We start from the raw sequence: 15,758 nt of genomic DNA on the forward strand, positions 1-15,758 counted from the left end.
CCCTGATGTGGACGTTTCATTGTGCCACACAATACCCAAGTGTGGACATGAATGTGAGGCTGACATCAACTCTGCGATTTAAAAAACCTCACTCTCACACACACACACACACACACAGAAACACACACACATACACACACACACACACACACACACACACACACACACACACACACACACACACACACACACACACACACACACACACACAGACGCACAGAGACACACACACACACATACATACGCACACACACACACACACACACACACACACACACACACACACACATACGCACACACACACACACACACACACACACACACACACACACACACACACACACACACACACACACACACACAGACACACACACACACACACACACACACACACACATACATACGCACACACACACACACAGACACACACACAGACACACACACACACACACACAGACGCACAGAGACACACACACACACACACACACACACACACACACACTCACACACACACACAGAAACACACACACACACACACACACACAGAAGCACACAGACACATACATACGCACACACACACACACAGACACACACACAGACACACACACACACACACACAGACGCACAGAGACACACACACACACACACACACACAGAAACACACACACACACACACACACACACAGACGCACACAGACACACAGTGTTCATGGGCTGCGGTCCAACCAGCAATTATATCACAATAACAAGCAAAAGAAGGCAGCGCGTTGTTTTCGCGATTAAGCTCGGCTTCGCAGGTGCTCAGTGGGCCAGGCTCAGGGTGTTAAGACATGAGTGACTAATCGCCGAGGTGGAGCACAAGCACAATCTAAGGCTTCTTCTTTGTCATGATGCCATTACATGATGTCCCACATTACACACAAATTAAAGACGCTCTTATTCAGGGCAAATTACAAGCCCAAGAATGTCTCATCATACAGAGACACTTCGGCAATGTTTCGCTTGGAGGAACCCAAATGCGTTTTGGCAAATTAAAATTAAAGCATTTATTTCTTGTTTTAACAGAAATAACTACTATCAAATTGTTCAGTCCAACATTCAACAGCTTTTTTGATAGAGATATTCGAAGATAAAATAGCTACATAACCGATTATTCTCAATATTTCATACTTTTTTATCAGGCCAAAAATGGTTGTGATATGGCCTATAGCATTTCTCCGCCTGCGTTTATAATTTCTGAATTATGGAAATTAAGTCAAAATGTTCCAAAAAGCATTACTACAGCTGCTGGGCGGCTCATCCTGCTAAGACAATGATTTAAAAAATAGCAGAATATTGTATACAGTTTTTTTCACATTCATACTGAATACAAAATTCTCTGTTTATATTCAGCTAATATTCAGCGAATGTGAGAGGATACCAACCGATAAAACACAGAAAGCCAATAGAGTGTATGGAGCATTACTAATTTGCCATTATATCGCTGATAAAATAATAAAACGCTTAATGAATGTTTTATTATTATTGAATGTGACATGTGTGTCAGAGTTGAAATATTTCAGTTGAGGGAAAGGAGACGTGTATGTATGTAGAGAACGTTGATTGATCTTTGGGGCGCCTCCCATGATAATTATCGCTCACAAGTGTGTATACCAAAAGAAAAGTAATGCTCCACCCCTGACAAAGGCATGAACAGGAATGCTGGGGTTTCTTTGTGTTTGCTTTCGTGCCGTTAAAAAAACATAAATAATTTTATGTGGGCGGTCTGCATTGCTCATCACTTTATAATTTTCCAAGAGGACTGTACCAGCGTCCTAATCTTTTGTATGGGTGTGAGAACGTTCAATCCGATTTTTTATAAAACACCTACAGTGATTGGCAGTGATATCATTTTGTCGAGTTTCGTCAATGCAGTTACGAACACCTACTTCCAGTACAGTCTGAAGTAGAAAAGTGTGAGAAACGATGAGGGGGGGGGGGGGGGGGGGGGGGTTATGACCATGACATGAACAAAATGCAGTGCATACATACTAAAACAAAAAACACCCCGCAGGAGATGGGGGTGGGGGGGTGGGTGGAGTATGTACCCTGCAGCTTGGCGTTGTTCTCGTCGGCCTTGCAGATGGCGATCAGCTGCGCGGCGTAGTGCTCCATCATCCGCAGGTCGCTGGACGACTGCACCACCAGCAGCACCAGCATGCAGGCGTAGTTGTACGTCACCGACTTCCGGGCCTTCGCCTCCCTGGGGCGGAGAGATAGGAGGAGAGAGCGGGGCAGCGGATCAGAGAGAGAGAGAGAGGGGCTAACATCGGCCTCTCCAGAAACACACACTGCTAAAGGGCATAAGGGGGTGCCCAGGGCTGACAGTGAGACCCAGAGCCAGAATGGATTCAGAGAGGATTCAGGAGCCTGCCTCCCCAGATCCAGCTATCGGTGTGTGATGGAGCGATTAAATACCCCCCTGGGGTCTCGTTTCATAACACATAAGCATTCACACTGACTTAAAGCGGAAATCAAACGTTCACGTGTATGGCAAGTGCATTAAAAATACTAACAGCAATCTAAAAAAGGGGAAAAAAAAAGATGAGAGCTATTGTTCAGCTGCTAGAGATATGCAGATCAGTTAGCTCTCTCAATATTGGATTACCAAAACCTTAGAGACAAGGCTGGGAGACGTTCACTTTGATTTGAGCACTGAAGCGTGAAGCAATTATCTGAACAAAAGCCTGTAGTCAACTCCTTGGATCAGAAGAACATTCAGTTCCTAGGGAAGTATTAAAAATGGGACCCCAACAAAGGTGATAAAACCCCCCACATTGTTTAGGATTGCCTCTCTCTTAAAACGGTAATAGCAGAAAGACTCTTTTAAAACATCACTGTCGCTTAGCAACAACAGCTCTAAAGCAAAGTGTTTAGAGATTTAGGCCGTCTCAAATGGAAGGCAGTATTTAAAAGCAGCATTTTCACTGTTTTCATTAGTTTGCACACTTTTCCTTCATAGACATGTCCCAAACTGATATCATCAAAAAATGTGTCCTTAAGGTGCCTTATTTTTGTAAAATTTAAAGGCAGCATCAACGTATCCTTCATCAAGTATTACATCACATAGATCCCCTCAGGCTTCTTACTTAAAAAATAATAAAAACAAAAATAATAAAATAATGGCGTTAAAGATTAGTCACATTTCACTCTGGACTATAAACTGACATTAACATTTAAATGGGGGTATTAGATAATCTAATGCCCCCAATTAGGTCTCTAACGTGGGAGGCAATAATGCAGTTTACCTCAATTTACTTTTTTAACCAATGGACACATTTACCAGTGTTTTGCATTGTCAGATTCAATACAGTTGTATTTTCTCGTTGTTATTAGACGGGAAGGTGAACACAGCATGATAACTGTTACATATTGGTTATTTTAGCACGGATTCACATGCTGTTCTACCAACCAGCAAACATGAACTGAAACGGTTTCATTTTATAATATGTTATAACCCTTATAAGTCAGCCAGGCTAGCGGATACAGATTTGCTGATTCAAGGAAAATTGAACTGGCATGTGCGGGCAGTAGCCATGCTAGCCCATGGAATGTTGCATCTTTGAAATGCAGGACATGTCAAAATCAGCATTTTACACAAATTCACTTGTAAAAAACTATTTTACCATAATATGCCAACTCACAATAATAACATAATAAACCTATGTTGTTTCTAATTTTATGAAGACACTTGTAACAAAAGCTTGGTGAAACAGCAGGATTACCAGTATGAAATAAGCTACACATAATGTTTCGACATTCTGATCAAAACAAATTTCTGCCACGCAGGCTAATAATATTTAAAAACACTAGGAGCGAATTCCATTTTAATTTACTTATGTTGAGCAAGCCAGCTAGAGTGTGACATTCAAATTAACCGCTTTCTCTTTATCTTTCGCACAATGCTACAAATGGCTGTGTAAATATTATGATCAATAAACACCACCAGACACCAAAAGACAAATGGTGCACATGCGCATATGCAAGCACACGTGTACACGCACGCGCACACACACACACACACAAACGCGCGCACACACACACAGACACACACACGTGTACACGCACGCGCACACACACACACACACAAACGCGCGCGCACACACACAGACACACACACGCATGCACACACACGCACACACACAGACACACACACAAACACACACAGACACACACAGACACACACAGACACACACAGACACACACGCACACAGACAGACACACACACACACACTGAGAGTGGTCCTCCACGGTGTGCACGGGACTCACCCCTGCCCCTCCTTGGAGTAGTGCTCCATGAGCGTGACCAGGCAGGAGAAGTTGTGCTCCAGGCTGAAGACGTGGGAGACGGCGGCGCGGCCGGTGGCGCTGAAGGTGATGAGGTAGAGGGCGTGCAGGGTCCCCAGCACCTCCGCGTTGTCCCCCTCCTCCAGGCCCCCCTCGGCCCCGCAGTGCGTCAGCAGCTCGGCCACGCCCTGCAGGGCGTGCAGCACCTGCATCAGCCACACGGCGAAGTCGTCCTCCCCGGGGGCGTCGCCCGGCCCGCCGGCCCCGCCCAGCCCCGCCCCGGGCTCCGCCTCGGCGTCCGCCTCGGATATCTGGGTCAGAACGCGCACCAGCAGGTTCGTGGCCTCGTGCTCGGACATGAGGAAGAGGAGGCCCTGCTGGGTCTGGGCCAGGAAGCGGAGCAGGTCCTTCACCGCCTGCAGGACGCTGGGGTGGGCACTGGCCGCCGGCGTGGACAGCACCACCGTCAGAGACTCCAGGAAGTGCCGCGTGTGCATGTACCTGCAGAGGAGAGGCCGCACGTTAAGGTGGTCCACTACAAACCAATGATGTTTTAAAATGCAGAGGCCAATACATGGGCTGCATCACACAGTAAGCTGTAGATGCCGTTGGACAGTCAGCCAATAATCCATATACTAGCAGGCAGAAGTTTAAAAACGATCCTGGTCCACCAGGATAGAGAAGGATGCTCCCTCCTGGTCAGAGCAACGGTGGCCCTCACCTGAAGAGGACGGGGTAGGGGTCATCCCTCTCCAGGGGCCCGGTGATGCGGGCGCTGGTGGGGAAGGACTTGACCGGGGGCTGGACCATGGCGTGCGGTGCCGTCTCCAGCAGGTGCAGGAGCTCGTCCAGCACGCCGGCCAGCTTCTCCAGTTCGCCCTCGCTGATGTCCGAGGAGGCCAGCAGGTGGTCCAAGTCCATGGGGCTCTCCGGCTCCGCCTCCTCCTCCTTCCCCGCCTTCTCCTGCCCGGGCTCCGCCTCCGGGTCGCCCTCCATGGCGACGGCGGTCGCCGCGGGCGACAGCCTCTCGGCCCACTGCCCGGCCGTCTTCTGCAGCTCGGTCAGCACCTCGTAGAAGTGGCCCTTCTGCACGATGGCGGTGCCGGCGGTCACCACGCGCACCGTCTGGTCCAGGAGGATGAGCTCCACCAGCCGCTGGTAAGCGCTCTTCTCCGGGCCCTCCGGCGTCGCCGTGGCGCCCAGGAAGGCCTCCATGCCCTCGGACATGCTGATCAGCGAGTCCAGCGAGCGCAGCGTGTTGAGCTTCAGGGACGAGGAGACGTGCTCGGCGAAGAGGAGCTCCATGAGCCGCCCCGCCACCCCGCCCTCGAGCAGGGCGGCCGCCGCCCGGGCCCCGCACTCCGCCAGCGCCGACGCCAGCTTGGCGCCCGCCTTCAGCTGCCGCACGTTGAGCGCGATGGGCTGGGAGAGCGCCACCTGCAGGCAGAGCGCCTGGGCGGTCCAGTCCGCCAGCTGCCGGAGCGGGGCCTCCTCCGCCTCCTTGGCGGCCAGGCAGCTGAGCCCCTTCACCATCAGGCCCGGGGCCTCCTCCAGGGCCGTGACCCACTTGGCCCCCCGGTCCTCCCTGTAGGCCTCCAGGAGCTCCGTCAGCTTGGCGGCCAACTCGCTCGCCACCTCGTCCTGCAGGCCCGAGTCCCGCAGCCTGCTCACCTCCAGCTCGAACTTAGTCCTGTAGGGGGCGCTGAAGTAGAGCAGCGGCCGGATCTCGCGCTCGTAGGGGTCGTACTGCACGGTGGGCACGGCCGCCAGGTCCTCGGCCGTGTAGACCAGGTTGAAGCTGGCCAGCTTGAAGCCGCCGTTCTCCAGATCCTCCTCATCACTGGAGATCTGCTCATAGCCATCGTCTCCTGCAACACCCAGTTAAAAAAACAAAAACTAATGAACACACTTTTCTAAATCAACAATTGCTTCTGCTCAGCCCAAAGTGTGGAGACACACGCACACATGCTCATGCACACGCGCACGCGCACACACACACACAGAATAACATCACTGGCTGCATGCATGATTACTTGTTTCACATGCAGTGTGTCTGCAGTACATTAACAGGCTACTTGCCATTAGCAGTAAATCACAGGTGTTAGGATGTAAAAGGATACGGCATCACTCCACTGTTAGAGCGTAAACTAGAAGGGCGCACGGCCGGGGGGAGCTGGAACTGCATGCTGGGATGCGCCGGACGCAGGAGAGAGACGGTAAGAGGCCTGGCTGCGCGGGCGCTCGCGGCAGTCGCGCTCGCATCCCCTCCCCTGGCCCCGCCCCCCTACCTTCTCCTTCATCCTCCTCCTCCTCCTCACCCTCTTCTTCGTCTTCGTCCTCGTCCTCCTCGTCCTCCACCAGGCTGCCCTCCGTCCGCACGTCCTCCTCGTCCTCCTCCTCCTCGGGCCCGCCCTCGTCCTCCTCCTCGACCTCCTCCTCGGGCTCGGCCTCGTCGGAGTACGGCTCCTCCAGGGGCAGGGAGCCGCGCTCGGGGGAGATGGGCTCCAGGTAGTCGTCCCGCCCCTCGGTGCCCTCCTCCTTCTCTGCGCCGACTGAAAAAAATCACAGAGACCCTCTGAGAAATGACAAGAGCCTGAGGAACGAATAGCACCTGTCAGGGTCAGGGGTCAAACCCAGTGCAATGCGGTCAATTCAGAGAATGAACTGAAATTCCAGTTGGATTAAAAATGACATTTATATTCTATGAGATTTCCTAAATGAATGAGTATTAGTTAATTTCCTGAATGTATATAAAGGAACATTGACCCTACTGGCACGACTGATGATGTTAGTGTAATAAAAAATATCTATATGGGCATTTGTTTCTTTTTGTTTGGTGGGTGGGGGGCTGGCCCCGGGGTGGAGAAACTCTTACCGGTCACTGGGACAGCTTCCTCCTCGTCGTCGTCAGGTGGCGGGGGCCCCGGGGGGGTTCTGGGTCCTCTGGGCTGTGGCCTGGGGGGGCTGCCATTGTACTGATCCTCTTTCTCCCATTCTACAGAAATAATTTACACCATTCATTAAGAGTGCGGGCTCCCGTCTCTCCTTCCCCAATCTACGGAAAGCCATTCACAACAAGCACATTATAGTGCAGGTAATATCTCAATTACACGAGCAGTCAAGAACATTGTAATTCTGTTATTTATCACGACCAATTTATCGAAGACAGTTGTGGGGGCCTCATTAAATCAGCCTGAGATGGCATATATCATTAGGACAGAAGCAGAAGGAAACGGAGGGGATGTTCTGCATACCATGCTTGACGTTCCTCTTCAGGTTTTGCTGCTGCTGGGGTGGAGGGGGCGGGGGTGGGGGAGGCGAATCCCGTTCATGCCCATGTGACCTCTCCGCTGTGCCGTACACTGCCACCGTCAGGCTGGTGTACCATCCCCGCAGGACCAGCCCGTCTGTGTTCACCTGGCAACAGCAGAGCGGGTAGTGTCACTGGTAGCCTCGGAGACCCTGAGCTCTACAAGCTGGCAACACTGGAGACCCTGAGCGCTACAAACTGGCAACACTGCAGACCCTGAGCTCTACAAACTGGCAACACTGGAGACCCTGAGCTCTACAAACTGGCAACACTGGAGACCCTGAGCTCTACAAACTGGCAACACTGGAGACCCTGAGCTCTACAAACTGGCAACACTGGAGACCCTGAGCTCTACAAACTGGCAACACTGGAGACCCTGAGCTCTACAAACTGGCAACACTGGAGACCCTGAGCTCTACAAACTGGCAACACTGCAGACCCTGAGCTCTACAAACTGGCAACACTGGAGACCCTGAGCGCTACAAACTGGCAACACTGCAGACCCTGAGCTCTACAAACTGGCAACACTGGAGACTGAGAACTCTACAAACTGGCAACACTGGAGACCCTGAGCTCTACAAACTGGCAACACTGGAGACAGAGAGCTCTAAAAACTGGCAACACTGGAGACCCTGAGCTCTACAACCTGGCAACGCTGCAGACCCTGAGCTCTACAAACTGGCAACACTGGAGACCCTGAGCTCTACAAACTGGCAACACTGGAGACCCTGAGCTCTACAAACTGGCAACACTGGAGACTGAGAACTCTACAAACTGGCAACACTGGAGACCCTGAGCTCTACAAACTGGCAACACTGGAGACCCTGAGCTCTACAAACTGGCAACACTGGAGACAGAGAGCTCTACAAACTGGCAACACTGGAGACAGAGAGCTCTACAAACTGGCAACAGTGGAGACAGAGAGCTCTACAAACATTGGCCAGACAGCAAGCAAGTGCTCTGAAAGCATAAAATTCTTGTGAAGGCTATGACCCTGGCCTGAACCACTTCCCCAGTGCTGGCCAGACAAAAACCATTTTAATCCTGACAACTCCTGGTCAAATAATAAATTAATTATACCCATACAACTGCCAGACAGAAATAAACAATGTACACCTAAACAACTGCTGACCAAACATAAAACAAATTACACTCTGAAAGCTCCCAGCCAAACATTAAACGGTACACCCAGTCAAACAATGAGACAGAATCACCATACAACTCATAGTCTAATCACAACGTAGACTATGGGGCGATGTAGCTCAAGAGGTAAGACCGATTGTCTGGCAGTCGGAGGGTTGCCGGTTCAAACCCCACCCTGGGCATGTCGAAGTGTCCTTGAGCAAGACACCTAACTCCTAACCTCTAACTGCTCTGGCGAATGAGAGGCATCAATTGTAAAGCGCTTTGGATAAAAGCGCTATATAAATGCAGTCCATTTACCATTTACCATTACAAACCACCATAACATAGCAGAGATGAGCTATGTTTCAGTAATTCCATACTACAGTGGCATATCCATTTGTTCTAGTTCATTTGTACATACTGCTCCATTGTACAGGGTACAGCGTGTACTTTTTCAGCAAAGCAGGAAGGAGGGCTTCTCTCGTAAGCAAGCATGCATCTTTCAGGATTTAAACACACTGAATATAAAAAAATTAAACATTTTCCCTGGTCCTCCTTAGTTTTGAGCACACTTACGCCCCTCCATTATAAAACCAAATTTGAGTACAATTTTGGTGCAACATATGAACTCAGGTGACTTTCCCCATCCTGTTAAAAGACCAGTCTTGGGAGGTGCATGCAAGGGAAGGCCCTGAAATGAACACCACACCAAACAAAGAATTGCTGTAAAAAATTTAAAAAACAAACAAAAGAAGATATTTGTATTCTTGGGAATAGCTATTCAATCGTGTATATTGTTAATCCATGTCCATGAATCAGTGCAAACTGAAAACACGCCTATCGGCTGGCTCCGCCTGTTTTCAGCATGAGGTGTGGTAGCCAACAATCATGGCCTGACGCAAGAGTCCTAACGGCACCTGACCAGGCTCACCACAGAGGCTGGCAACTGAGTCCGACTGCTGTGCCCAACTGCCAGTAAGCAGCTGAGCCTTCCTATAAAGAAAAGACATGAAAGCGCTATCTGCTCATGCATCACAGATATTAATCATCCTAACGCTGTGATTGGCAGAGGGAAGGGGGGGGCTGACTTTGAGATCACCCCATGAGCATTTAAAGACTGGAAGCATGTGACTGTTGGGTTCCGTTGGCTGTTGGGAGTGGGGCGTGTGCGTTTCTGCTTGTGCGTTTGCATGTGTGGGGCTCGGGTGGGTGTGGTAGTCCCTCTACCTTACCCAGAAGCCCTGGGGCAACTTGCCTGTTCCTGTCAGGGATACAACCACCTCACCACTGAAATACGCAAATGACTCATACCTACAACAGCATACTTGCCATTATAAATAACAGACTCACATATATACACACATTAAATATGACCTTATTCAGTGAAATTTTAATTTAGCAGTTCACTACCTGAAACCTTAAAAAACAGAAAAAAAGACACCTAAAAACTAAAAAAACAGCTTAACAGGTAAGGTTACACCACATAGCTTTGAGACGGAGAGTATCAAGTTGTCTCTAACTTACTTCTTATCTTAATCATGTAATACAGATGATTGATATCTCAATACAGACCTTCGGATCTTCAAATATATCAATTTGGAACAGAGATTTAACTCATTAGATGATGAGAAAATACTAAAGTTAAACAAACAAAAGACTTACCTTTCCATTGGGTCTGAAAATTATGGATTTGTTTTCGTCGTATTCCAGACTGCAGGAGAGAGGGAGACATATTCAATGACTTTAACTTTCTCAAAACAAACAGAGCAAACTGAGTATAATAAAATCAGATTGAGGATAACAGCGCTCTGATTTTCCAACAGACAGAGAGTGTGGGCCCAGGCACTGTGATGCAAGTAAGTCAAAACATGCAAAAAGGCAGACTACAATGGCATTAATGCCATTTTTAATCTACCAGGTCACACTCGAAATCAGTAATAATAAAACAGGCACAGGCAATGGAAATTAGTAGAAGCTGCAAATGCTGTGATGCATTAAACAGGATAATTAAATGTTTATTTGATAGTCCCTATCAAATAAGCATTTACTAAATAAAATAACTGAACCACAAACACTGCACACATGTAGGCTAATTCCTGAGTAATCACTGAGAAACACATACTGCATGTATGCTTGCTTGCTTTAAAGGCATACTATGCAGGATTTTCACCTTGAAAATACTATAAAACAGCCATGCTAAGTCATTGCTATCATGCACTGGCAATCTGTGTCTGTGAGCACTTTTGCCCGGTCCTTGCTTGTCTGCCAGAATTTGTTATTCTAAAAAGAGTTTGGGATGTTTATGGGCTTTACCCCTTTTCTTTGTGGGCTAAATCTAAAAAACATGTAGCCAACAGAAGAAGAAGAAATGCATATGGTTTGGCTACTACAGTGGAGTGTTTTGAGCTGGGATAGTACTGGAAAGAAAAGATCGCCTTGGTGGCTAACCTAACGTAAATCAAGTGGCTGGTCAGCGTTTGGACATGTTATGTAGCTACCGTTATTAAACTAACTAAATTCAGTTATGTTTGGCAACTTTAGTTGGCTGGTCCTGAAGGCTCGAGAATTTGTTGTAGGTCTGATATTTTAGAAATGTTAAGGCTGAAGAATAAGTTTCCAATTCACTTCTCTTTTTTCCAGTAGTCTTTTCTGATTTCAAATGTTGATATTGCAATGACACAATCATAGACGAAAACAACACTGACTTAGGTTATTATGAAAGAAGGTTTAGTAACATCATTGGCACTGAGTAATGCTGAGGTGTGTAACATGCCTTTTCGGGGGGAGATGTGCTAGAAATGCAGGTAAATCTACATGTTGTGCAGAAAACTTACATTACAAGAGAGAAAAACATATACCAAACGAACATGATGACGATAACAGGCCATTCAGCCAAACCATGCTTGCAATTTTCCTACCACTAAAGTGCTTGGTTTACTTACAACTAGACAGGATCTAGCACAGTAATTTTACATTTCACGGATGAAATAAATTGAATCATTGTTACTGGCCAATCTGGTGCATTGTATTCAGACAGACATGCACATTTCAGTCAAGACATGTGTGAAGTGTGCTTGCTTAGCAAAGGCGCTGCGTCCTGCTATTAACTCAACAGTTTAGTAAGCTAGGGACAGGAGTCAGGTAGAGCGTTGAGGCCCAGTTTGTGTAATTAATCCCACCCTGCTCTTCTACAAAGCAAACCACTCCCAGTGTGCTGCCTTGCTCCTGTAGAGGTGTCGGCTGGAAAAGTACTGCGCTCTACTTAAGCGTGTGTGCTGAGTGTGCAGGGCGCGTGCTCAGAGCACAGCGGCCACGCCGGAGCGCTCACCTGCCGAGCCGGTCGAAGACGGGGGCGCTGGGCTTCGTGACGTTGTTGAAGAACAGGTCCAGCTGGAAAGCGTGGGGCGAGGTCTCCCTGAGAGCAGAGAGCGTCGAGCGGGTTAGGAAACAACGCCCCCGCAGGCCCTCCCCAGAGCCCTGCACATAATCTCTGACAAAACTACTGAAAACCTCAAAAATTACAGGAGGAGAGACGATGCCAGGTGAATCCCTAGGCCCATTATGCAAGATGTTAGCCAACTTCAGTAGGCTATATGAGACACTTCATTCTTAGGTCCCAGTGAGGGGATGATTAGCGTTCAGAAGGTTGGAGCGGGTATGAAATCATAGGTCATTCTATATTGTACGAGTGAAGGACTGTTTAAATTCATGTCATCAAACATACTTGACATCTCTTGGATGCCTACACAAACTCAAACTGTATTCAATAACATCTAGGTGCTAAAAATTCAATTGTTATTTTTATCCATGCACACAGTTTTAATGTATCAGTTAAAAGAGAAAGAACCTGGAAGGAAGGCTCTAGACTTTTATTAACCAAACATACCATAATTCCTTTTAAAAAGTGACATGTAATGTCCCACACAATGACTGCTTTGTGGAAACTGCCTTGTTAACTGCGTTTCTGGCACATTGTCTGCATGAGAGTTTTATTTCATCTTGCAGTTACACCCAGAAAGACACCCCACTTGTCAAGCTCAACCTTATGCTGCTATGGCCATTTTGTTACTTTTGATTAATTACAATCTAGTTGAAGCGGATGTGGCAAGTCAAGTCAATTCATTAAATCAGCCATAATTCTAAGCTAAACATTTTCTAGAACCAATCATATTATCAGATTTTAGTGGACATCAATCTCACAAACTGTAACATTCCTTTCCAGAAGCACTGGAAATACGGGTTGAGACAACCAGCGAGTAGAAGTAAACCAGCGCTCACCCGAAGGCTCGGCTGTCTGGGAGGCTGCTGTGGGCTTTGATCCCAGGAGGAATGACACGGACTTCTGTGATCAGTACCCCACACGGGAAGCGCACTACGTCAACATTTGTGAGCTGGCGAGAAACAGGAAGCAAAACACACGCGTTTAGGTGAATCCAAGCTTAATCTGTGGTTAGCCTCTATCCATACACCGCTCATTTTGAAGCTGCACTTTATGGGATGTTAATTTCACCCTAGCCTCAGACAGCATGCAAGGCCTACAGAGACTGGGGGCCTGAATTGAGCATCATTGAGTTATCATACTATGGTTGAGATATTCACGTCAGACCAAATCTATTCCAACATTCCAGATTTCAAAGAGATTCGCTTGTGAATATTTTCATCCATCAGCCATATTGCCTGCTTCTGTTAATTTCAAGCAGCCAGTATAGATGATGGACAAAAATGTTCACCATCCACAGTTGCTTTTTATTTTACAATGCTAGTTTCACGTTTATACTTTCCTTTAGCGAACAACAGTTTTTACTTAGCATTCAAAATACAATTAAGTGCAGCAAAAAGGTATAGCATGACATAGTCATTTTTGGCAAATATCAACCAGAAAGTGCTTTCTTGACAACAAAATTCAATTTATACAGTTTTATAGTAACAGTAGCTACATAGCGATGCTCAATAAAAGAAGTAGCACAGCTTCCAATATTGATCAAATTCAATTTTATGGGTACATGCATTTTATACAGAAACCACGATAAAGATGTTTTTACAGAGGAAACAAAATTGAAACTCAGCAAAATCAGCAACCAGGCCTGAACCCCCATGAAGAAAGCAATTGAGGTAAACAAAAACAAACAAAAAACTTCTGGATGGGAAGAAAACTCAGTAGGACCCTGGCTACAAAGGGGGAATGTATCCTCCACTGGCTGGTCTGGTGTAATCGTAAAGATAAAATGAATGGTAACATACATGTAATGAGGGATCCACCAGTGCAATTAATATAAACAGTACTACAAGTGAAGACTATATTACTGAGGCAAAAAAGGCAAGCTCAAAGCAACGCAAACAGGACTTAAAATTATGTGATTGCGCAATTCTAACTTGCAGGGAAAACTTTTTTTTATGTTTTCCTTTCACTTTCACCAACTACTTCTAGAAAACCCAGATCTATTTAAAATTTGGCCAGTTGCCCACAAATGGAATGGCAGCATGTCAGATTTTATTTTCCTCTCTGACCCCTTAGCCTCTATGTGTTACAACTCCTCGTCTGTAAAACTGAGCTTGACTAATTAAGTTTGGCAACGTAATTGAAACTCTTCCATTTCAAAAAGTCAGACATAGACTAAATGTAGCTTCAATTTCAATCTGAAAGTAGCTTGGCTAGCATTAGGCATGCAGCAATGCAGGCGCTGAGGTAGGTATAAAATTGATTTGAAAAAAACAATATAGGCTAATGCACAATATAAAAAACAGTTTTTATGCTTATAATTGTGAATAGATGCTATTTATGTGCTCATAATGTATACCCTCTGGACAAGCTGCTTTGTGGTTACACAAAGTGTATTTATTGATTGATTGATTAATAAACTGATTGCCCCAATACTGGTCATCATAAGGCTGACAGGTTTAATATTTTTCAATGCGCACAAAAACTGTCTGGGCTAATCACAAATGCTGGACTGAATTAAAAAAAAAAAATCCATCTATCCCTTTAACCATTACAACTGGATACCACAAATGGCTACCATCTTCAAACCTTGAAGAGGGAGATTTTATTATTTAGCGACTGACCATGAATTCATATGAGTGTCAGGAGCAGAAATTCTGAACTGCAACCATTAGCTATAACTGCAAATAGTTTTTATTGTCTGTTTGAACTCTTGGAAGTATTCTGTAGTCCATTTCACACCCATACATCAGTGACCTTTACCAGAATGTGGCAGCCTGCTGGGTTCAAGCACTGTGATGTTGCATTATATGAGACAGATAAAACACTACTGGTGCAAATTTTTACAACAAAAACACAATGAACAAATGTTCAGATTTGGTTATCAGTGATTGCAGGTTTAAAAAAATCGTTGCTTATGCCATGGTTCCTTGACAACCAGAACCAGTACAGGCATTGTTACCTAGTTGGCAGGCTAACTGGGCAGAAACACTCCCCTCCTATCTACAAGCTCTATATAAATGATGGGTCCAAAATATCCCAAGTGCATTCCATGGCGTTTCACAACATGCACAGAATTTCTATTGTATTTAAGATTAAGAATAAAAAAGTATTTAAAAATTTCAACAAAACACCAAACCTAAAAGTCTACAAAATACTAGGTACATAACTCGTGTGAAGCCATCGGTCAGTATTTTAATGATTATTTCCCCCTCATATTTAAGTTAGATTGAATGCACGAAACTTCTTTTACTTGTACCCTTGTAATAATAATCCTGTACCCTTGTAAACATAATAATAATGTAATAAAGGCTGGCAAAAGAGTAATCGCAGCCGTACGACAAGCTAATAATATCTATTGCCAACAACAAATATTTCTCAGATAACTGCCCGCCTGTTCGTTCAGTTAAGCAGATTACTAGATAGGTACCTAGTTAGCCAGTTAGTGAATCAAACAGCCTTCAACATGCTATCTAAACAACGGTCTACGTATTTACTAGCCTGCGAGCTAAGTTCCATATACGAAAACGATCGGTAGTTGGCTAGAGCGTTCAGCGG

At 46.3% G+C, this 15,758-nt stretch overlaps 1 protein-coding gene across 1 annotated transcript in view; it reads right to left on the reverse strand.

The window, feature by feature from the left end:
• The window catches only part of virma (vir like m6A methyltransferase associated), a 34,619-nt gene that overhangs the window by 18,369 nt on the left and 492 nt on the right, over positions 1-15,758 (reverse strand). Inside the window, exons 2-10 of the mRNA XM_035384120.1 lie at positions 13,040-13,152; positions 12,090-12,176; positions 10,424-10,472; positions 7,581-7,743; positions 7,202-7,321; positions 6,645-6,878; positions 5,048-6,194; positions 4,309-4,827; positions 2,088-2,242 (exon numbers count right to left, since the gene is read on the reverse strand). Coding sequence (XP_035240011.1) covers positions 2,088-2,242; positions 4,309-4,827; positions 5,048-6,194; positions 6,645-6,878; positions 7,202-7,321; positions 7,581-7,743; positions 10,424-10,472; positions 12,090-12,176; positions 13,040-13,152 — 2,587 coding nt within the window. The remainder of the gene's footprint in view (positions 1-2,087; positions 2,243-4,308; positions 4,828-5,047; positions 6,195-6,644; positions 6,879-7,201; positions 7,322-7,580; positions 7,744-10,423; positions 10,473-12,089; positions 12,177-13,039; positions 13,153-15,758) is intronic.

This window comes from Anguilla anguilla, chromosome 1 (genome assembly GCF_013347855.1).
Source record: "Anguilla anguilla isolate fAngAng1 chromosome 1, fAngAng1.pri, whole genome shotgun sequence".
Lineage (NCBI taxonomy): Eukaryota > Metazoa > Chordata > Actinopteri > Anguilliformes > Anguillidae > Anguilla > Anguilla anguilla.